At 43.2% G+C, this 25,244-nt stretch overlaps 1 protein-coding gene across 8 annotated transcripts in view; it reads right to left on the bottom strand.

The window, feature by feature from the left end:
• The window catches only part of DMD (dystrophin), a 7,616,828-nt gene that overhangs the window by 6,190,598 nt on the left and 1,400,986 nt on the right, over positions 1-25,244 (bottom strand). For all 8 annotated transcript variants that reach the window (XM_069639082.1, XM_069639084.1, XM_069639079.1 and 5 more), the window contains exon 8: positions 21,373-21,554. In XM_069639082.1, the coding sequence (XP_069495183.1) occupies positions 21,373-21,554 (182 nt within the window). The remainder of the gene's footprint in view (positions 1-21,372; positions 21,555-25,244) is intronic.

Here is a 25,244-nt window from a genome sequence, read left to right as displayed (position 1 = left end):
TAGTGTCTTTATTTCATGCAGGTGGGTTTCTGCCATGACCACACTCTTTGGTCATGGAAGTTCATCAGAGTCCTATGGGCCTTGGTTAGAGTCAATGAAAAGAAATGCCCCATGGCTCTTGTATGCACAAATGGTGTGGTAAGGGGTGTGTCTATAGTTTCCTCTCCTGAACCTATCAGGTGGCTAAATTGGTGAGCACATATCCCAATAGAGTTCCTCGTTCATGCAACATGCATATCCTCCTAATACTAGCTTCAATTCATCAAAGGCGTCTATTATCTCGCCGTGTCCAGGCTGCATCACTGTTGTCCTTCTGTGCCTCCTTCATTCCTTTTAAAACTGGTCTTAAATATGTACTGTAGCCGAAACCCACACCCAGCAAAGACCTAGAAATTGCTGTAATTCTTTCACTGTCTCTGGCTTGGGTGTCTTCATGATCATTTCTGCTCTTTCCGGTGCCACCTTCCTTTGATATTAGCTGGACTATATGTACAACTTCTTCCTGGCAATACTGCATTTTCTCTTTGTCAACGTTGTACCCATTTTCGGCCAATACTGTCATCCGCTTTACTGAGTCTCTCCTGCACTTGTCCTCCATGTTGCTGCACACCAAAATGTCATCCACATATTGTATAACTGTGCTGTCAAGTAATACATTTCCCAAGTCCATCTGCAGCATTTGGGTAAAAGCAGAGGGCCCTCACACTTGAACATAAAAATATACAAATAAAATCTATGGCAATTCAAATAACATCAACATTAATATTCCATGTTTCATGATAACCTCTAAGAAACCTGGGTGAGAACCTTTTCCCCAGGATTCACGGTAAACTCAGCTGCAATGTTCAACAAAAAGAAAGAAACAAGCACAACCATGTATGTAATACAGTCTCAATTTAGTTCTTGATGTCTTCAATGCCAAAGTAACATTTTGTTAACCAATGTTCCAATAACAGAATGGCTTCTCCTCTTGGTGTTAAGACTTTCCACTTCACCAATATAACATCAATGTCATTCCCAGCCATGATGCATTGCGATAACTTCCAGTTCTTCAAGAAGAATGATCATGTTGCAAAGGAAATACAACTTCTGTAAATGTTAAGGAAACACAGTTCCTGGTTAACACTTAGTATGCCTCTCTTTACAAGACTAGGAGTCACAATAGCTATCTTTGTCAGGATGACTTCACAGCACTTCTACTTCCCCTTCAACAACTTCAACTTCTAAAAGAGTTTACCATGAGGGCATATTCCCATTGCCTCATAGTATTTCACGTTGATTTGTGCTACTGAAGTTTCACATCTCAAATCTCAAGTCTCATATCTACTGACACCCAAATACACCACCACAGGTTCAGTACTTTGTGACACCACCACAGCTTCAGTACTTTGTGACTTAAAACAGGTTTAGGATATGACAAGATTCACTTTCGGGTACTTCAAACCTTTAAGTAGACAAGACACTCTTCCGCTATACCTTCCTTTCAAAGGGGCAGCTTTTTTGCCTTTCTTGTCTGTCTGCAACTGACAACAACCTAGAATTGTCTTTGGAACACACTTCTCTCTTTCTTCTATGCTCCTTGGCAACAAAGGATGTATCAACTTTAAAGAATGTTTATAGGTAGCAAGTTTCCTTTCCACAACCATGCCTTTATCCCTCCCGCCAACTGTTAGCTAGACGAATTACCCAGAGCTTTGTTGCCATTCTCTTGGCTTCAGGCAATGATTGCACACTTGTATCTTAGGCAATGTTCGGATGCTATATGGCTTACATACTGTTTAGACTGTTCTTCTGGCTTTGAGATTGGTTAGTTTCAGTCTCAATTGGGGGACATACATTGTTCACTCTTGGTTTGGTCAATGTTTTCTCCCTCCAACTCCAAGTAACAATGTTTAAATATTTGGCATTCCCTTTGTTAGCAACTGTTGACTGCGTTAATAATGATCAGGGGTCATTCAGGAGGAATATCCGATCACATGGAGTTCTACAATTCAAGGGTTCATTTGTTAACCGACTCAACAATCAACTTTGCATCACTTTTAGGGATACGCAAGTGACTTTTTAGCTGGATAATTTTGTCGACAGTGTTCGCACAATTTCTGTCTTGACCCACACCTTTCCTTGCTGAAGGTGTTTCCCTTCCGGCAACTCAATTAACCGGGGAAGTGCCACGGTCTGATTGCATCGCCCCAAACACTTTCATTTTCAAGCAGGGACATTATAGTCGTCCCTGAGCTTCTTCCTCCACTAGGGGGAGATTACTGCCTCATAAAAGCCACACAGCACATGTTCTTCTTCGAACTTCACTTTTTGACTCCTCCCCTGCACTCCACCTACTAATGTTATACATCGGTCAACAATGTGTTTGGTGAATTAGCATGTTAAAACATTTGTTGTCCAGAAGAAAAAAAAAGGGGTTTATGATCATCTGTTCAGAGGTTTCCATTGCTATTGGAACCCACTCTGAATTTAGATGTTGGGTGTACAATGTGATCCTTACATTGTTGTAGTCCTTCCCCACCCAGTCTCTGCCAAAATAGGGTGGGCTCCCTTTTTTTGTAGAATTCTTTGGTGCGCCTGGGCAGAGGCGGACATCTAGCTTCTGCACATGCCCAATGTAGTTTAAGAAGAAGGGTCATTGTGCCACACAAGACAGTGCTTTCAAGAATTCAAGTTAAATTTGCACTGATGCTTTCCCAGTCTGTAATTTCTGTATGCTTGTTAATTTTTCTTGCCGGACACGTCTCGTGTTTGCAATGCTAATTCAGAGGTTTTTTTCATACACTCTATAACACACATGTTGAATGTGCTTTTGAAAAGGGTTTGTAGATCCGTGCGTGGGGTTGCCAAGTATGGTCAACTCTAGTTTATTTTTTACAGGGGAATAACTGCAAACGCTTTGCGTTCAGTTGCAAAAAATGGTGTGCTTGAAACAAAATGCACTTTACAAGCTTATCAACAGCAACATTTTTCTAACAACGGCCTTTTCTAGCTTCAACGGCACGGTTTAGAAAAATGTAAAACAATTATTAGGTATCTGCTGAGCCATGGTCTTTACGCTATAATATTTATAAATGCATTTGAAAGTAATGACGAAGTTCTTCCAGTAAAACAGAATTTGTTTCACATTCGTTTGTGATTTTCTAGTTTCAAGGCAGGTATTGCTTGCAGATGTACAGGTCTTCACTCCCTACCTTCTGCAAATGTTCTCTTGAACGTGGGATCTGTGCAAGATGTTTCTTTGCAAATTTGCAATGTTCGTAGCTCCCACATGCCTAATCGGTACCAACGAAAGTTAGCCACAGCAGGGCGCATGTGGCTGATGCCGATAGCACTATGATTGCACCTGCCAGCCTCAATGATCGTTTCTGCATCCACTGCCATTTCTTTTGCTCATGTTCCCCTAAGGGTTCTTATCACCTGCCACCCCCTGTGTGATTTTATCTGGGGTAGGCCGGACCCGCTTTTAGGATATGATGTGATATGATAGTTTATTTATATAGCGCCTGTACACAATGTGTTTCAATGCGCTTCCATCTAAGATGCAACTTGGGTAACGCTTGCAGTGGGGGCACACCATCATGCTTTGAGCTTTCTCCCCTTTTGACTCCCCCTTCTCTCCCCTGAACTCAGAGGCATTGGACTAGTGCCCCGATGTGCGCAGGGAGTGGGTTCACATGGCTGATGCTATGCCAGCTCCATGTTTGCACCTGCCAGCAACACTGATGGCTTCTTCCTCTGTGTCTTCCTTCCCAAACTGTCTCTCCCTTGTCCCAAGCGCACTGCACACAGGACATGACTCTAGAGGCAGTGGATCTCAGCACACCCAAAGGTAAGTGAATGAAATAGTGAAAACAAGCGTTTGTGTGCGTGCAATAAAGGATGAGTGTCTGCTCGTGTTCAAGTGAGCATTGACCTGAATATGTTCATTTATGAGAGTGTGTGCAACTGAGATTCAGTGTGCATCTGAGACTGTGCTCGCATGCAGGGATGTTTAAGGTTTGAGCCTGCGTTGGAGTGAATGACAACAGCACTATGCCCATTGACAATATATTCCAGCTGCATAAAAACACGTTCAATGTGAGTTGGAGTGTGCATCCCTTATTTTTAAAAGGCATCATGAAAACTTGCAAATAGTTCAACTCAGACAACCAAGTATGAATCTCTAGGCCAAACACAAGGGTGGCATGTCTTGTGGCCATGAAAGGGCTGCGCTTCAGCAGACAGCACATCTTCATTAAAAATCGAATGAGGGTCTGTTAAGTCTTCTATTTGGGATTTCGAATTACCTGCGGGAGAAACACACCTTTTGATTTAGCTGGGCCATGTGGGTTTGCACGCATTTTTTGGGTTGTACTCTGATGCACGCGCAGCAAGCACAGCACCCTCACCCTTCTTATGTGCACGAACAATGAGAAAGGCTCGAGCATGTGCTGACATTTCATGTGCTGCCTCCATATTATGATCGTCCTGCTCATCCCAGTCCAAGAAAGAGGATCATTGTTATTTCCAAGTATTTTCTGTAATGTCTGGAACCTGGATTAATGCTGGTCCTGCTTCTGAGGCTCAAGACTTCTTTTATTTGAAAAGATTGAATGGCTCAGGCTCACCCATCCCAGGGTGCCAGACCCTTTCAATCTATGAATTCTTTGTTAGCAAGTGACTGGTGTGGAGGAACCAGTGTTGAAAGGCAATGAGGTGATAACACTTATTTTTTCCCCAATGGAGTGAAAGCCGGATGGGCTCCAGCAAACGCAGATTGTAAGGTGAGTGCTGCAAAGTGCACACTGTAAACCCCAGAATATAAGTAAAATAGAAAGTATTATTTTGCCATGTTGTTAGATTGCTGACTGGCAATATGGGGGAAGGCGCTGGAGTCACTCCTGAGGCTCGACGTGCCTATCATTTGAAAAGGTTGAAATGCCCGGATGCAGTCACTGCAGGACACTTTTGCCCAGGGGAGTTGCTAGGTCTGGAAAAGACCCGGGGCTAAACTGATGTCAGAACTGTTGAGACTGGGGGCTAGCTAGTATTTTGGCTGTAGCTCCTCAGATTCTATCCGGGGCTACAACCAAAATATCAGGGGCTATAGCCCATTAGCCCCCCCAGCAACGCCCCTGCTTTTGCCATTCAGCACCCTCGTTGTTAATGCCAATATAAAGAGGGAACAGAGGTGCAGTCTCCCTTCTTCCCCATCTCCCTATGTTACTGCTTATCTCTCCACGCACCCATGTCACCCACCGCTTATCCCCCATGTCTCCAACTACTTCTTCCCCTTTCACTGGCCCCTTCTTCCCCATTTTGCCTCCCTTCTGCTTGTGTAATTTGCTTCTTCTCCCCTATGCCATCTGGTTTTCTCCTACCTGTGTCATAAACCAACCTCTCAATGTCATGTCCCCATTTCCTGAGTCACTGTCCTTTCTTTTCTGTGCCCCTTCTTCCCCTGACACCTGTCCCTTCACCCACTGTAACTTGTCATCTTCTTCTTCTATCACCTGCCCCTTTCTTTCTCTGTCACCTGCTCCTTCTTCCTATGTCACTTATCCATTCTTCCTATTACATTCCCTTGATGTCTGTCATCAGCCCTTTATCCCAATGTCACCTGCTTCTCCTGCCCAGTGTTGCCTCCCTTGTTGCCCTTGTCATCATCCCATCCTGCCGTTACCTGCCCATTGTTCTACATTCTCCTATCAGCTGTTCCTTCTCCTCCTGTGTCTCAACCTCTCCCCCACTCATGTTAGCTATCCATTCTCCCTAAGTCTCCAACCTTTTCTTCACCAGTCCCTCCTCTCTCATACCACTTGCCTCTTCTATCCATGCAAACAGCCTTTCCCTCACCTGTGCCATCTGCCCATTCCCCCATGTCGTTGGCTCCCTCTCACCCTGTGTAACCAGACTTTCACCCCACCAGTGTGCAGGCGCTTCTTGAAAACACATGGCAGTCCGGGGTAGGGGGGTATTCAGGGGTTCCACACATGCTTCTAAGCCACTTACCTTTGTCCTGTCTCTCTCTCCACAGTGAATGAGGCTTCCCCCTATCATTGTCCAAAGCTGGAGGAGTGGAGCACCCTGGGCAGGAGCCACTTCCAGGACCTTTGTGGCCTCGAAGACCCACTAGACCAGGAGTCCAAGTTCAGCCAGGTAGGAGAACACCCCTTTGGCCCAGTGTGGTGACTGCAGTGTGCCATGAAGTGCAGTGTGGAAGGTGGCAGCAGAAGCCTGCACTGGTTGTGGAAATGCACCAGGTAAGCTGGTGTGTGCATCCAGAGGATTGTGTGTCAGGGGGCACTGTTCTTGGTTGTCATTCCCTCATCCACCTTCACCCAGGTGTGTCCTTGAGCAGTTGACAAGTATTTGTGCATGTGTTTCACCCATGTCTCTAAGTCAATGACCTTTGTCCTGTCTTTGCTCCAGCAGTGAACGGGGCTTCCCCTTAGCACAGCCCAAAGCTGGACGAGTGGAGCACCATGGGCAGAAGGAACTTCCAAGTACAGCCAGGTAAGAGAACACCCCTACAGGCATGCCATGGATTGTAGGGCAGTGGGGAAAGAGAGTACATTGGGCCAAGGTGGCAGCAGAGGCCTGCAGTGGCTAGAGTTTGAAACTGACAGTGCCCTGAGCCCAACCCTTCTGTAGGAGCAGATTATCCCAGCTTTCATTGGACACAACCCTTGCCTTTCTTTTGATAGCCCCTTCAGACTTCTCTGTCGAACTGCACCCAGCATTTCCACCCCTAGAATATTCCATTTAGTTTTGCTAAGAAGCAGTAGAAGTTAGGTATTCTTTTGAACACTGATTATTATTCATGCTGCAGCACTCTATGTTACAGGGAGACAATCAGATGTGGGATATGTAACATTGTCTGAGGTCTCTGCTCTATTTGTAGAATCCTCCTTCACCCCTATCCTCATCTCAAATGGTACTGCCCATGTGTTGTAACAGTATGGGGTATGCATGTGCAGAGATAGAGATCTGGCTTCTGCACATGCATAATTCACTTTGCAATCCTGGCTCGTGTTCTGCTTGCGTGATATGGGAATTTTTGGGGCCCTGCTATCAAGCTGGAAGGAGAATATTTACAGTCCTCGGGAAATACAGCAAATGAAAAGATCTACTGCAAAGTAACATGTCCCGGTGTGCCCCCTTCCTTTCTGCCCGTTTGGCCAGGCCTGATCGGGAAAAATGTTCATGTAAACACACAGTTTGGATTAAAGATTTCTAAAACGTCCACCACGCGTTTTTACAAACGTTAATGCAAGCCAGGTTCTGTGCATTTGTGCCACGCCCTGCCTAGCTTCCTCTGTTGCTGCCACTACCCACCGTTGTACCGCTGACAAGGGGAGGAGACCCTGCCTGGACATGAGGGAGAGAAGACAGAATGTGTAATAGTGACTGTAAGAAGGCGCCCCCGTGCCCCCCACCTTTCATGCTTTGCTGAACCTTACATTATTGTACCACCTCACAGGCACTTCTCTTGCGTTTCCTTGCTTGTCTTTGTTAATTATTAGAGTTGGCTCAGAAACAAGAGCCTTGCTTTAAAGTGTAATGAGGGTTTGCCGGTTTGCTAAATTCATGCAATGGTACCACAGTTCAGAGCTCCTTTCAATCATTACTCGTGGTGTGGTTGAGAGTTGGCCAGCTCTCACAAGAGTACGTCTCTACATACCTCCTTTTGTTGGGAGACAAAACTAGATTGTGTTACTCTATTCATTACATAGGGCCTCATTACGACTTTGGAGGTAGCCATGGTGCTATTAGTGCCATGGCTGCCTCCAAAATCGTGTCCGGGTCTGGTCTGGTGGAGAGGGGGCTTCCCGGACATTCCGGATAAGTCCCCATTCCAAATGCCATTCCCCATTCCCATTTGAGCCCCATAGGGCTGAATGGGAAGGGGGAAGGTGCTAATAACGGGCTGGATAATTGCGGGCCGATAATTAGCTCCAAGGTCCCTTAACGGGTACCGTAAAGAACGTGTGGTCAGACCACACGTCCTTTACGGTTCCCACTAAGGGACCTCGGAATTGGGCTGTAAAGGATTACCGGCACCGGTCTCCTTAACGGTGCCCGGTATCCCTTACCGCCCACCTCGGAATGAGGCCCATAGTCTGCAACCCATGCTGGTCTCTTTCTCTCCCTCTAGGGATGACCTCCTCTGCTCTCCTCCTCACCTTGTGGGTTCTCCACTTTATGGGTCCAGAACATTCTCTCCTCCAGGGGTGCTGGGCAGCACTCCTCTTGCTCACCCAGATTTCCAGTTTTCTTTCTTTCTTCTGTCGACCCTTCTTCCTTCTCCTTTCTTGTGACTGTTGTGCAAATGGTCCCGAGTTGTGGGATCTGATGCTTCCCTGAGACTTCGTTCAAACAGGGCCAATCACTCCAAGCTACATCTCCTCCCATCCTGAGTGCGCACATGATTGGTACCCCTTTGGCACACCCTGATGGGTCTACGGAATTTGGACCCTGTGACAGGGCCTCTGTGTGACAATTTTATTTTCACCCAATCTCCTTCGCGTACCTACCTAATCTGGGATGCCCTGCTTTTGTCATTCCACTCTTTCATGAGCTCCTTGCTCTTCATCATTCTCCATAGCAATTCCCCCATGTCAATATCATTGTCCTTCCTTACTCGTGCTAACCTTGAAGGAACCAAGGTAGATGCCGCTCTGCGTCCTCTTAGCAGCCGAAATGTGGACACATCGCCAGTCCCATTGGGGGTCAAACGGTGGGCTGCTACTGCCTCCTTGACTGTGCAATAGGGGTACATCCCTGACGCTGTAGCTAAATGCATCGCCCACTTGATAAATCTGTTTGCCTGTTCCACTAAGCCATTGGCCTGGGGATGGTACAGCGCTGCTTTCACCTGATTGATGTTGTTGTCCTTTAGGAATGTGTCCATCTCGTGGGAAACCAATTGGACACCATTGTCGGTGACCAATTCCTTTGGTAGTCCGTCCCTCTGGAAGATATCTTTCAACACCCCAATGACTGTGTCGGATGTAGTGTACGGGACAAACTCGACTTCTACCCCTTCGATAGGTAGTCAACCAACACGATCCTGTGCTTGTGCTCAGGTTTAATCGGCTCCAGTGGACCTATGAAGTCTAGTCCTAGCACCTGCCACACTCCATCTGGAATTTCTGTGGAGTGCAGTGGTGCTTGTCTCACTTTCAACCTCGTATCACTATTGAGGCACTCATGGCACCTTTAAGTCATGACTCTTATATCTTAGTCCATGCCCGGCCACCAGTACGACTCTAACTCTCCTCCTTGTCATATTGATTCAAAAGTACCTTGCATGGGCTCTGCACACATTGGTTCTCCTCAACGCCACTGGTGGGAGAACCTGGTCACCTCTAATCAGCATATCTTCTCAAAGATTTCATCTGACAACCCATTGGGGGTAACGTTTTCGTGGTTGTGTCATTGGCGGCTTCTTCTTTCTCTCCAGTTTTTCTCAATCATCTCCTAGTATTGTTTGCTGTGGAGATCTCCCAGAGAAGCCACAACATAGTTGTCCTACAGGAAGTGGCCTTCTGTGTTACTGCGCTCCGGCAACCTGGACATGCATTCTGCCTGTGCGTTTCTACATCCAGGGATATGTACCACCTCTTAGGTGTATTCCTGCAGCTTGGCTGCGATGTGGGCAAGGCGAGGGGTGGCCGTCCTCATCCCTCTCAGACTAAGCAGGTGCACCAATGCTTGTGGTCCATCATCAATTGGAATTTGGTACCCCACAGGTATGTTTGGAAATATCCATCTGCCCATGCGCATGCTAGCATCTCCTTTTCAACTGTCAAGTAGTTAATCTCAATTTACGACAGTGCCTGAGAGGCAAATGTCACTACTTTCTCCACTTCATCCTTCCTCTGAGTCAATGTTTCCCCCCGGCCATCTGAACTGGCATCTGTAGTCATGATAGACTTCCATTGAGGGTTGAACGGTTGCAGACAGGAGGCAAGGGTGATACACTCCTTTACCTTTTTGAATGCATCCTGCTGCTCTGATCCCCCACTGGTACTCAGAACCTTTTTTCATTAGTTCATGTATTGGGGCCATCGTCTCTGAAAAGTTCTTCACAAATTGCGCGTAGTATGCAGCCGTTCCGAGGAACTACCTCATTTCTTCTCTGTTGGACAGAGCTGGTGGTTTCACAATGGCCTGCAGGAGGTTTTTCCTCAGGCTGGTTCCCGCCCAAGAGATTTTGCTCCCTAAGTACTCCACTTCCTCTGCACTTAGGACACACTTGTCGAATCGTAGTCAAACTCTGGCTTCCTGCAGTCACCTCAGCACCTCTCGGAGCACTCTATCATGTGTTTTTGACTACAGCTCCGTATACCAGGATATCATCCTGAAAATACACTACCTTACCAATTGTCCGAAGAAGCAAGTCCATCATGCATTAAAAAGCTGAGGTGGCTGACGACAGACCAAATGGCATGCAGTGGACTGATATGTCACAAATGGAGTTATAAATGCTGTCAGGATCAATGACTCTTTATGTAAACCAATTAGATGGTATGCAACCCTGATATCGAGATTCAAGAAAACAATGGCCTCTTTCATTAGTAGAATTTACGCATTCATGCTGGGAAGTGGGTAACTGTCAGTCACAACATCGACGTTCAGAATGCTGAGGTCTATGCATATGCGAAGATCACTGGAGTGCTGTTTCTTGATCAGGACCACCGGCCTCAGCCACTCAGATGACTCCAATATTTAAATTGTTCCGTCTTTGAGCATTTTGTCCAGCTGCTCCTGTAAAGCCCCTCTTGTGGTTGTGGGAACCAGCCTCACTTTATGTTTGACTGGGACCGCCACTTGTTTCAACTTTATTCCATGCACACTGTTGGGGAGGAGTTGGTCCAATACAACCCCCTCACCATTCCCGCAGTGATTAGACCATGAATAAACCAAGGGGGGAGAAGTCCCCACCCTGCAGGACAGTGTCCTATGATATAACCTAGCAATTTACCCACATAACACAACCCACAGCCCCGTTGATAGACACCATTTTGTATTAGAGCAGATGCCATCTTTTGCTAGGCCCAAAGATCATCACTCTGCAGAACTCAGCTCTCCCATCCCCAGCGCCTCACACAGAGAGCCCAGCTCACCGCCACCCCCTTCCCCGCCAGCTCAGCGCAAGCCTTGTTCTCACGGAAATCTTATAATTTTATTGTTGCCACTGCATAACATCACTTCCTCAGAATGTGCTTTCCTCAGAGCGTGAGATCGAAGCAAGCCTTAGTACAAGTGCCCATCCATCTCCACAATGCTGCCCATGCACCTTCAACCACCACCCCGCCAAAAAAGGACCACTAGTCACCAACCTTCCAGTCTCTTTCATGCTGATACCCATCTGACCTCCTTGTACTGACCATCCCAGAACATCCACCATAGACTTAATCCTGCATAGTAGTATATTCTCTCCTATTCAAAACATGTCTGTTAGTGTCATGAGGTATGGGAAAATATAAATAACAGATCAAACTACTAAGTGGAGGCACCTGTGTATGGGGCCCCGGCATTAAAGTGGGTCCTAGTGTTGAGGTCGGAAGGCCAATATATTAACCCCTGTTTTCCCAAAGTACCCCCATTCATGCAAACATTTTTATGATCACCATTATTCTCTTATTATCAGTTCCTGTGTATTAAGTTAGACAGTTAAGAATGTATCATATTTGAACTGATCTTCACTGCCGAGATGAGCCCGGCCGACCCACGTGTCACCTGACTGACTGAGCAGCAGCGGCCAATCGCAGCCTGGCATCCCCTATAGAACTAACTATGCCACACGGCCCTTCCAATCCGCACCCCGAATGTGTACCCTACATGTTGTTGTAGTAGCTGATGTTTTTACCCTTATAATGTGGTGCCCGTGTATTGTTTAGCAGAGCACTCTTGGGCAGCAGAGTTCTTTGCTTGCTAACTTTATTTTATGTAAAGTTTGTTATCCTTGCAATTCATGCCCGCCTTCAACATAATTTCTGATCCTTCCTGGTTCATCAGAGAAAAAGTCTAGATAATGGCATTACGTCAGAGGCGATCAATAGCACTTGACCTTCCAAGCTGGCATCTAGCCGTATCTGTGATTTGGCTTGGTCGTCCCAACCCAGCACTGCTGGTCGTCTTTCAGAAAAATATACTTTGGTCTCGGTTATCCTGCCTTTGAATTCAATAGTGCTTAGTGTGTATCCTAACAAGTTCACTGTGGCTCCGCCAAAGATGGTTGGCCTGTGTTTGGTGGTGCGCACTTCCATGCAGTCGAACCCCTCCTTTGCTTTGTGCGTGGCGAGGGGTAGGATGGTCAGGTCAGACCCAGAGACTGCCATAACTCTTATCTCGTTGCCATCGACCTTGATGACACAGTGGGGCTTTTCTCTGCAGGCTTTGATGCTGTGACCATTATGATGGTGGGACAACCCTCTTCCTCTGATGACTCCCCTGTCCTTGCCTAATTGTTGTGTATTGACATCGTATTCTTTCTGCATCTCCAAGTGCAGGCGGTGGTCACGTGTTCAAATCTTCGGCACTTAGAACAGTCTTTGTTCGTAGCCGGACACTACTTGACGTTGGCGAGGTTGCTGGTGGTGGTACACCTATACCATTTGTCTGGCTCTCTTCTCCCTGCTTTACCTTCTCCCTGCTTTACCTTCCCTGGGATCCGGCTGCTACTTCTTACACCTCCCTTTGAATTGTAGTGCTTGTATTTCCAGTTCAAGACAGTTTCCTGCAAATTATTTTCTTCTTCTAGAGTTCTCTTCTACAGCCCTGGCTATTTGAATCGCGATGATTAGCTGCAAGGTTTTCTCCAAAATGCATTTGTATTGTATCTTGCAACTGTTGGTGTGTGGGGTCAACATGTCACACATTTTTTCTTCTGCTCCCTCTCGAAAGGCACATAGTGCGGCTGGCTCTCTCAGCTTTGTAACGTAATCACTCACTGGCTCAGTAAGTTGTTGCTTCTTACTGTAGAATCTTATTCTGTGAAGGACCACGTTGTCGCTGGACAAAAACCTTTTTACAATTCTCTTCACTGCCTGTTTGTAGATGTTGTCACCTTCCCCCTCCACTGCTTTGGGTTTCAGTCCCGCCAAGATTCCCTGACTTTCCACTCTGCTTATTTCATGCCACCCATGGCCCTGAAGTACAATTCAAACATGGGTCCACATAGGCCCTGGTATGGCTGGCCTACCTGGGGACTGGAGGAATGCTGGAGGTGGCGTGGCACCTTGCATGTTGTCTTCCATGGGTCGTCTCGAGTCCTCATTGCCAATTATGTTGTGCACCCACAATGATTACTCAGATACCAGCTGGAGTGAATGTGGCCATTATTACCAGTGTACAGTCAGGACAGCACAGTAACTTCACTGAGGGTCATAGCATGTGGCAGCACACAACAAGTGTTATGAGAATCAATAATAGGGGTGGATGGGAAGTGGGGTTTGCAGGGGTGCTAGGGCTACAGTCTTGTCCGCTTCTCGCCCTTCTCTACACATTCTGAACAACGGGGACACATAATTATACAACCAACATGATCTCTCTGCCACCTGCAATAGTGTTGCTTAGGAATCCTCTCCTAAATATTGTCACAATGCACATAGGCTTTGTGGGAACAGTACTGCAGTCATTCATTTCCAACCTCTCCAACAGAAACCAACTGCTCAAAATTGGTCCCAACAGCTCCCAGTGCAATTCAATTACCTTAAGGCTCTATCTTGTCCCCTGGCATCTTCAACCTGTACATTGAAACTGAGGGGGGAGCTCCTTGCTAAAACCAACACCAACATATAACAGGCAGCTTTACCTAAAAATCAATGACATTAATAAGTGAAGAATGCTCTGTCCTCCATCCAGGTCTAGCTGTAAAGTAACTACCTGAAGCTTATGCCAACACGTTAATTGATGTAGAGAACACAACCAAGCATGTGTAAGTATACAATTGCTTTACTGACGTGATGCTCCAACAATCCATTCCTCAGATCCCAGGGAGTCCAAAATCTTTAATCTCTGCCATTGACAGTGACCTGACAATTAAAACACATATCACCAATAATACCCAAGTAGCATGGTACCAGCTTGTACTCATCCACATCACCAATTCATGTTTAATCTCTTTGCAGTACAGTTGTTCAGAACCTGCTTATTTGCAACATTATCAGGGATGACAACCTATTCAAAGGAGTCCCAGAAATCACTTTGACCTCTCTGAAATCCATCCGGCACACTGCATCACACATTAAAGGACTAAGTAAATTCAACCACATCAGATTGATTCTCAAGGAGCTGCACTGCTTACCTCCTCAATCACACATCATGATCAAGACAGAATTGTACCATCTCAAGAGGCTATCACACCACTAGAAGCCACAGCTTTGCCATGCTGTAAACAAAGAATTGCAAGAGGGATAAACAAGGAAGCTGGCTTTTTCCTTCTATGCACCCTTCTTCGGGAACAGGGTACTAATGTAAAAAAAGACTGCCTCCCTCTATCCTACAATTCAGGAAGTCCATTAAGACCATACTTATCTGAAGAACAAGTTGTCAATCACTGATCATTTCACTATACCCTACATATCTGCCACACTGGGGCTCCTCTCCGCCTGCACCCCCTACTCAGTCCCAGCTCCTTTGCTATAAAACAGACAAAATGTAGCCCCTGGGGAAATCCCTATTGCATTCCAGCCATGTTTGTCCTTGTCAGGAATCAACACCTTTGCCCATGAGGAATCGCTAACATTCCTGCTCCAGGCCTATCTTCTTGGCTCACAGCATCGCACAAATACATTGAAGCACCTGCCAGTATGCCACCATCTTCCTCGCTCCGAAGAAGGTTGCTGTTTCTTTCACGGTACTTGTTGGCATGGCGTTGATGGAAGCATTCTCCTGCCCATCGCCTAGTAGGAAGTAGGCATACGTCTCCTACTCACGTTACACAGAGACACCGAGCAGATAAAACCTGCCCCTTCCAAACTACCGGTACTTCTTATTGAAGTTACTAGGACCTCTATATTCTGTTTTTCACATTCTGGTTTTGTATCCCTGTTTCCTGCTTTGTTTCCCAGACATGCTCGCTCACCCATTGGTTCTTCGTTCTTGGTGTTTCTAGGTCAGCTTCTGGACTGCTTCTGCCTCACGTTTGGTCTCTGTTTGCTGCCTGCAGGTTACTGACTTGGACTACATAACAGACTGCTTCTGCCTCACGTTCGGTCCCTATACTGACTTGGACCACATAACAGACTGCTTTTGCCTCAATTTCGGTCCCTGTTTGTTGCCCGCACATTACCGTCCCAGCATCATAATGGATGCTTTTGCCTCACGTTTGATTCCTGTTTGCTGCCAGCATATTGCCAACTCGGATTGTTTAAGGATTTCCTCTTCTCAGATTACATTCATTATTTTGGTCACATAATGTAAGACAGGAGAAATCACTTTATATTTACTTGTTTAAGTATGTTGGATGCTTTTATCGCCAAATAATCACCTTTTTTATTGTTTGGCTGATACCAGTTCATGATAGTATCTTCAGTTATAACTTGACACGAATGTGTCTAAAGGGTGATACATTATATGTTATCTAACATTGTAGGGCCAGATACCCCTTAGCTGAACCAGGAAACATCTTGACTTTAAGAGGCTGACAAAATAATGTTTTGTGTTTTATGTTGAAACACACAACTATTACAAATACAACTGTTAAGAGAACACAGGAAAACAACAGGAAATGGCTAAAAGGGAAAATGGCACTGACCCATTGCACTATGGGCTTATAGCAGAAGACAAAATAAATATCACATTGCTGTTGCAAATGTAGCTATGTGGGCTTATTCTTTTCAAAACGATTCAACTTCAAAGTCTCTAGCGTTTACAGCTCTCAAATTGTGACTACTTCAGGAAATGTGCATCATACATGCACAGCACACACCTATTATGTATGTGAATTAACACAGCTTCCGGTAATATGTTCAAGAGTTGAAATACAAAATATGGAGATGTGATAAACAAAAAAAACAAAAAATAACGTAACATTGCTAGTGTCGAAATAAATGCTTCACACAACACAACATTTAAGGAACCCATGACAGTCTTTTATCCCACCAGTGGGACCACATATGAAGGCCACTGCAATCGGATATTCAGAAGTAGTCGCGTTACATTTAACACCCAGTAAAAAGTCGGCACTGACGATAGAATGTACTTGCATACAGATTGCCCCACAAATGGGGCCTGTTAAAGAAAAACATGTACTCAGAGCTGTCGGGTTACATTTTCTGGCATCTGAAAATGTGAGCTGTGAAAGGGTACTTGTGCATTGCAGCTTAGGTTCGGTGCATCCCAAACCTGTATTCACCCTGAATACGTTTTCATACCCCATTTATATTTCACTTGTAAGGTCATTGCAATACTATGGTATTGCTAGTCTTACGAATACAAAATGATGCTAAAACTATCTTTACAAAGTGAATGCGGTTTCTAACGTATTTAGTGGGAGTACCTTTCTGGTGTGCTTTATGAGAATATAGTCAGAATTCTCTCTCATGAAATAACAACAACATTGTGTTAAATCCATTTACAAAGATTAATATTCTTTATAGGTTAGCCTTCAGTATACAATTGGACAACACACAAATATCATGTTTTTAAACTCTTGCATTGTTTAGCCCTGTTGGTGGAAGTGCACTGTTTGGTGAAAACAACACAGTGAAGGGCTTTGTTGTTGACAAGTAAGTGTTCAGACTTGTTACTTCCACGAACTTGGCTATTCGTAAAATATGTCACAGGTTTAGAGGTGCGAGTTGATTGTACCCAGTATGTTCTGTGAAGTAAAAGGTAGCAGAAATGAATTCGTCGCTGAGCTGTTTGACCCTGTCCAGTACATAACACTCACATCGATCTAATATTAGAAGAGAATCAGGGTTGTGGGATTTGAGCAAGGATACATCAAGGCATCACATGGTTTTGATGTTGAAGACTTTTGGAATCAAAGCAAAGAGCCCCATACTTCTGGTTATTACTGCAACACAAACGCACACACTATTTCTGGATAAATAGAAAAGGGCTACAGGGTGTTTTTGAACAGGGATAATGAGCAAATATGTAATTTAGTATTTGAAATGTATGATTTCAGTGTGTAGGTTTGGTGAAAGGATGCATTTTACCTTTTCAAATTACTAAATTTTATATAATACCTTTTAAATACATGCGGTATGAAAGACGTGTGTTAATGGAATTTTTCAGTGAAAAAGTATTTTTGGTCAAGGGAAGTTCAACACAATATTGACTGTCCAAATCCAGAGCAAATTCATGTCAAATGTGCACTCCTTCAACATTCCCAAAACATTGAAGTAGTGTGATCCGCTGAAATCTGCACCAACACGTTTGATCCATCCACTTTTGTAGGGTGCTGAAATGACTGGGATGGAAGGGAGTGCCACAACTGTTAACGCCTCCATTGCATAGAGAATAAACCACCAACATAGTGTACATATTTATACATTTGCATACTTTAAAAACAAACTAAATCGCAAAGGAAGTTCACAATTTACATGGTACTTTACACAGGAAAAAACTTTAAAATGTACACATTTGGAAAGAGTTATAAAAGCACTGAGGATGCAATGGGAAGTGGATGCGCAACACATTCACTTGTTGCATGCATACGATAGCGCATGAAATGGAACGTCGTCAATTTCTACCAAACGAAATGCCAGAAGCAGATTAATTTGTGACATGTCTTTAAAGTATGTGAGTCCCGTAAATCCTCTACTATCACAATCTGTCAAACCTCTGTCAAAGACAAAATCTGCATTTTCAAATTCAAGGATAGCAGCAAAAAGACACAAGCTATCTAAAGTGATGCCTCACTTGAGCCGAAAAATTGATGACTGCAAGCCAGCTCAGGTTAAAAGCAAATATCTTAATACTGATCCTGCCTGAAAGGAAATTGTTAGCAGCATGAAGACAATTTAAACAAATAGTAACAGTTCAGATTTTCAAAACACTATAAGATAAACTCCCTTTATGACAGTTTCTTTATTTGAAGAGAAACATCATGGACTGAAAGCATTATGACATAGAAGCCTCTAAACTAGCCCACAAATTAATTTCAGAATGGTGTCCAAAGAAAGTGCTAAGGCAGGATTGGAAGCGGGTGAGAGAAGCACACATGTATTTTGGGAAAGAAAATAAAGAATATCAGATGAAAACAGATTGGTTATGTTCAACACCTATACCTATTTTTCATGTCATATCAAAAAAAGAAAGATTACAAAATTGACATATTTTACTGACGGCCCCATTCCATCATTCAAGGCCTATCAAAAGAAATAGCAGACATGTTCTTGTTCACACAAACAATAAGAGAGAAAGGAACCAATAACCACATCATAAATGTGGTGGCCTGCCTCAGTGCAGATGCATTATCCCTGTGGCTAGTAGGTAACATTCATTCATTAGCGCCAAGATGCCGAAGGGTGAATGCATGTTCAATAAATATTTTGAACACAACACAACATAACATTCATGTTCACAATCCATACCAATGAAATACATATTGGTTTAAATCCACTATGAAAACAGACACATTTCACCAACGCTAAAACCAAAGAAGTTTTTGGTGTTTACTTGCTACAGTGTACCTCCCATAAATAACACATTGGAATAACTACTAGACCAGTTAAAGTCAGGATAAGAGAATATTTGAGTTGTATTAGGACAAGAAACTTGAATGCACCCATGGCCAAACATTATATGAAAGTTGGACATAAGAATGAGAACCAGATTTAACGAACAGTGATTATGAAGGTGCCACAGAAGGACAACACAGAATGGACTTTTAGAAAATCAGAACAAAGTCTGATTTTCTTCACCAAGATTCATGACAATGTCTGAATGAGGATTTGGAATGACCTTTGAAAATATGTATCGCCACACGAGTGTGACATGCTCACTGGATATCAGTATGAATGTTAGACATTCAAGCTAAATTAGTAAGTAGCCACCTATAAATGAACATATATAAAATACAGTTTATAAACTGTGTGGACTGCCAATAATCCACAGCCAGAGCTGAATGAGGAATTGGAATGGCCGGTGTAAATATTTACTACTAAATCAATTGTGAAAGGTTTACTGGATTGTGTAGGGAAATCATTATGTCTGATAAAAGTCTCTCTGTAATCGAAGAAGGGTCATCTGCAAAGAACCATACTTAGCATACAACTTAAAAGATTTCTGACATGTACCTAAAGTGGGGTTTCCACAAGTCCCAGTTTAATATTAGAACATAATCAGTGGGAAAAAGGAAGCTTTCACTTACATATTTTTATCTCGCCTGAAAAGTTAAATTTAATAAAAGCAAACGTGAAGTGCCAAATAAGTGCTATACAATGTAAAAGAGGCTGGTGTCACCATGCTTTATCTATCATGGTGTGACAGGGACCAAACTGACAAATGTGGGTCAAATCCCTTCACATTTATTTAAAAAAAAATAATGAACTCTCAATCTGGTCCATTTCAAATTGTTGGGAGTCCTCCCTATGCCCACTTTGAGTTAAATACCAAAGGACATAGAGGCTCCAGAATACACACCGACAGACTTGTTGAGACAAATTAATCAAGGTAGCTAGCACTGTCTATTTTCTTATGTACACTTTACAGGGTGTACAATCTATCACACATAAATCCTTCATTGCAAATTAACATGCTTTCTACATGGAATGGGGATGCCCTGATAAAGTGTCCCCCCTGGGGTCTCCACATTCAAGGAAACTCTGCCAATTAGTAAAATTCAGAATGCATAGATCACTTAAAACCCCTACTACTCTGATCATTTTACAAGTAGTAAAGCAGTACACCCATGAGGTTTCTTTTCTGTAGGTAATATCTTTGTAAGAAGTTTCTGTGGGAGGATGTATTAAATCAATGAAATGTGAATGAGGCCCTTTTTCTAAAACTTGCACAGCTCAACATGTGGATCAGTTTAAACCATTAATATTAAAAAGGAGATTAATTATTTCTTATGGACAATCTATATAAGTGAGTCTCCATTGCGGTTAAGTGGACGTCTAATAATGTAATCAATCCAGACGTCAGTACACAGTGCTCTTATGCCCGGACTTTACATGCGTATTTGCCTATCCCATATGTCTCCCCTTACTTTGAGAATTGGAAGCAAATATAGAAAATAATTATTTTATCTATCTAATGTTAAGTAACTCATTTTTAATAAGTGTCAATGAAAAGGTGTTCTCAATAAATCATTTATAATGTGGATTGATGTGATGTCTTTTTTTTTCTCTAATTGTTGCAGTGTCCCTTCTGAACTGTAAAGGGTAAAACACAATCCCCTGAATATAGGTCTGCACCTATAGTAATATAAAATGTAGAGTGTGTGTAACTTGGTCTTCACTATACTTAAGTATTAGGGAAATTGCTAGGGCAGGCCATGGAGGTCTAAGTAGTCTCCATGGAAGGTTTAGTGGACTTACACAAATGTTGCCTATCCAGTCCTCCGTACACAGTGCTTTTAGCCCCTATGTATACAGGCATGTATTGACTACTTCCCCATAAGTCTGCCCTAACTGTGAGAGTTGGAAGCAAATAGAGCAAATAACTATAATTATATATATTTTTTATAACACACTTAATACGTAGGACCAGTTTCTAAGTGTGAGCCAGGATTCAAACCTGTGTAGCTATGCATTTTTTTGCATCCAACACAAACGCGTCACGGCTGAGATTTCCTCCCAGCCTCACTGTATGTTATCTACCTAATGTCAAGTAAGACATATGTGTAAGATTGGCACAGATCAATGAAAATGCTTTATCAATAATTCATTCATGATATGCAATGATGTAATTTTTGTTTCTCTAACTGTTACAGTGACACCATTGAAAATCCAGTGCACAAAGGTCCTCCCGCATAGGACTGAAACATGCAAGTGTAGCATTCCCTTCACTATACTAGGTAATAGGGACATTGAAAGGCCAGGTCATGTGAAATTATATCTATGTACATTCTGATTTGTGTTGTTAGTATTGCATCAGTCCACGTGGTAAAGCAGACTAGGGTTTCTAGTTATGAAATATAGTCATTAACCAGTTCATCATAGTGATGCACTACTGGGTTTCACTAAGTGGTTATAGAGGGCCACACTTGCCTATTTAGTCCTATTTTTGAGATATGAAAAGAAGGGTTGAAAAGTAATTTTAATTGTCAAAATTAAGCATATAAAGAGGAACTGTACTGATATATATGAGAAAATGCGTAGTATTTATGACAACCGTTAATGGCAGAGCAATTCACTTTACATAATTCATCAAAAGTAAATGGCAGCAAGTGTATAATGCACAAGAGGTAAACATGCTTACCTGCTGGGTGAAGTACTGCTGATGGAGTGACTGGACATGCTCTTCTCGAGAGCCTTTTGACTGCAGAGGCAACTTCTCTACTTCCTGAATCGCTTCAATGGTGACTTGCTGGGGCAGAACTTGGAAGAGGGATGTGACATACATGAGGATGGATTTCTTGTCTGGATATGCAGTTGCAATGTCTGTGAAGGTACATTTCAAATGTCATATTATTGCTTATAGAGGTTTGTCTCAAGACCACAGAAGACACAAATGTTACAAAACAAAAACACAGCTCATTGGTTACCCATGCCCTCTATATTAAGTATATTGAAAAACTGAATATCATCCGATCACATTATAATTAAATTTGAAAATAACATTTGGGACAATTAAAATGTCCTGTAAGGTGCCAGAAACATGAGACAAACAACTTTGTGAAGGCTTTTCAAAAGATGACATTTTATTAACTCAAAAGGTTGGATAAATGCCTCAATATCCCTACCGAAACAAGGATTTTCCTGCCTAAAATAAACTAAAGGAAACAATATTTCTGTGCCTAACACTTATACATATACCAGTTTAGAAAGGTAATGTACGGCAGTTCAAATGCAACAAATGTAACAGTAAAGGTCACATCATGATAAATGCTTCTCATTATCATCTGGGTAAATCTCCCTTGTCTAGATTCAAGCAGGATTGTGTTCAATAGTTCAAAAAGGATAAGGAAATCCTGTCTCATAATACAAGTTCCACTTCAGTTCTCTTTTTTTTCCAACTTCTTTAACAAAAGTTCCAACTTGAGTTCAACCAACAGTTCACAAGTGTTCAGCAAGGTTTCCCTCTTTTCACTTGCGACAAAGATATTGAAACAACTTCTTTTCATCAGCAAAGAATAGGTTTGTATTTCATTAGTTTCAACAAAAAGGTCTTTTTAAGGATATGACTGCACCAGGTCACAAAACCATGTGTTTGACAATATTAAATAATGCTGTCGCAGTTCAGTAATATTAATTTGTCAGGATGATTCTGCGCTAATCCCCAAAAAAAACACTTTTCTTCATCAAGATTCTAAACCACACCACAGTACTTCAATGACTTCCACATGGTCTACTCACCTGCCAAGCCTACTACTACACAGTTCTCTGCTCTGGCGTACTCTCCACCAGAACAAAACAAAATGCTATAAAGTTCTCTCACCTGCTGTACTTTCCTGCCAGGGCAGAATAAACTAGTAACCACAAATATTTCTGTGGTAAGGGCTAACATCAAACAGGTTAGGAATGTCTTTTGCTCCACAACATCACATTTAAGAGTTTCTTTAGGGGAAACAAGAACCACACTGGTGCTGTTTGATACACATTTGTGATTGCCACACTCAATACAGGTTATGCTCCTCTCTTTCTGAATACCTTCTATCAGAAGGGCAGCCTTCCTGCCATTCTTGTTTCACCCTAATTCTCATTAACCAAATGCAGATAATGATTCTGTCTCACTTCCACACTTCTTTGGCTTTGGAAATCTGGGTTTAAGCAATTTCATTTTATGACCTCCTTTACATATATGGGTCCTCACCACAAGTAGAGCGGTGAAGCCGGTGCTAATAGCGCTGGTGTTATTAGCCCTAACGCCCTAACGCCAAACCCACCGGCGTGCCAGATCACGGGTTTGGCAGAACGGGAAATCCCCATTCCCCATTGAGCCCATTCAGGAATTCCCCATTCCCCATTTGGCTCAATGGGGAAATGTCACGCTTTTACCACCAGCAGATTTCCCGCCGGCGGTAAACCTGCTGGAAATTGGTAAAATCTCGGCGGATTCCCTCCCAGCTCGGCAATAGTGGTTTCTATCTTCTTCTTGGGTTACTGCCCTCTCGTGTTGCTGTCTTTTAATATGACTAACAATGTCATAATCAAACACTTTTGGTCTGATATTAGGTTATTTTTCTGCCATCTACTCCTTTTTAAATCAGCTTGGTTTGCAACCGAAGAATTAGCCTGTTTACATTAGTTCGGTATTCAAGATCTTTCCACTATTACTTTGTTTATATTATTTCTGAGGTTAAGACCCTTGGAATTGGCCAGCGGGAAGTTACGGATCAGTCAAGAGTCTCAATCTAACAGTGAACTCACAGGGTCTGTCATGCAAGTCAGTTGGCCCGGCTGCCTCCAGGCCCTCGGCTTCTAGTTTCCTGCATGTTCCAGCAACATCACTTTTGTGGCTGCTTGCAGCCTGCGTCTATCAACAGCAGAGCTCCCTGGGCTCCCAGGGCTCTCAGTGCTCGCCTGCCACTGGCGCTTGTTTGACAATGGAGAAAATTGGGAAATGGTGTGCTTTCTGCTACGGGACCTCTGCAGCTGCGATCCTGAAGGGAAGAGCCGTCACTCACAACGCGTCCTGCTAATCAAACTCTGCAGTCAAGATCTCAAGCATAAGAGACCCTCTGAGGATCGGCATCCATTTTACACACTGCAGTAGTCCCGCTGTCTTGGCTCTCATCTAACTTCTGATTCTGCTGCTATGTGGAGGTTTCTAAACTACTCCACCTTCTGCTACAGCTCTTCTTAATAGCCTGCACATGAGGGGGCCTTTTATCCCTTCCAGTCTCCCTCCGGTGTAGGTCATTATCCCTAATAGACTTCAACATGCAGTCTCATACCTCTCCAGTCCTATTCTTTGTCCCAGTACTTGTGGACTTGATGTCCACAATGTCAAAATTAACTGTTCTAACAGTTTCTATTTTACAATAGACCATTAGACGTTTGCAGTCTTGGGGAACGTTATACAAGGTGTTTTCCCATTCTTCCTGACCTGCTCCACCCCATGTGATCCTCCTGCAGAACACCCCCCCACACCAAGGGTCAGTATCAGAAAGTGTCTGCCTGTCCATGGTCACATGACAAGGAACCCAGGCCAGGTTTTCTGGGTGAATTATCTCTTATTCATCACAGTCCATAGACATTCAATATTCTCCAATGTCCTGCAAAATCAATGTCCTCTAAATAATAAAGATATTCATGTGATTTGATAATATTCTACATGCCATAGTGTATACACTTCCTGCACAAGTTATTTTAAAATGCACATTTACTGGTCAAACGTTGAGAGAACTTGGAAACCTTATTCTAGATAACAGTAAATTAATCTGATCCAAATTAAATGATCAGGAAATATAATATATTTGTGCCACAAGTCTATCCACAATGATTAGACTGTCATTGGGTGCACTGCATGTCAGATGGCCCTTCATTTCAGGTTGTCCCTCATAATGGGCATCCCCACCAGAATTCAGCTATGGCTCTCATTGTGTCCTTTATCAACATTTCATATGAATTAAATCCTCCTGAGTCACTTTCTCACAGTAAAATGAGGTGTGCCTGAGCAATATCATTTCCCTAATGATATTCATTGACTATATTGAAACCATATGAGTCTGGCTTGCCAACCATAAACTCTCTATCAATCAAACATCAATTAAATTCAATTATGCCTATCAGTGTTGTTCTTCAGTGACAACGATTTTCAGAGATGCTACAAGAATTCCATACATCTATGGACATCTACCATTTATCTAAAACAAACAACAAGTTCTTCCACCACAAAAATGGCTCTTTCTGCACTCAGATGCAACCCTCACTAATCAACATAAACATAGAGGGTTTATCCCTCACATTCTTGTGATGCACAAAATACTTGCATTTCCAAAAGGATGCTAGGCTTTTTTTTTAAAAAAGACTGTTCCTCGGCATCCAACTATTCATAAAATCACTGAAATTACAATTTCTCAGACAAGTTTATCCCATTGATCCTCGAGTTTGCCTTACTCTTCCTGCACACTCTGGTTCTGGCCACAGACCCACACAATGCAACTTTCCCTCAGCACCCCCTACTAC

This window comes from Ambystoma mexicanum, chromosome 7q (assembly GCF_040938575.1).
Source record: "Ambystoma mexicanum isolate Mex_15411 chromosome 7q, UKY_AmexF1_1, whole genome shotgun sequence".
NCBI lineage: Eukaryota > Metazoa > Chordata > Amphibia > Caudata > Ambystomatidae > Ambystoma > Ambystoma mexicanum.
Note: the sequence above shows the minus strand (reverse complement) of the source record. Positions and strands in the feature narration are given on the sequence as shown.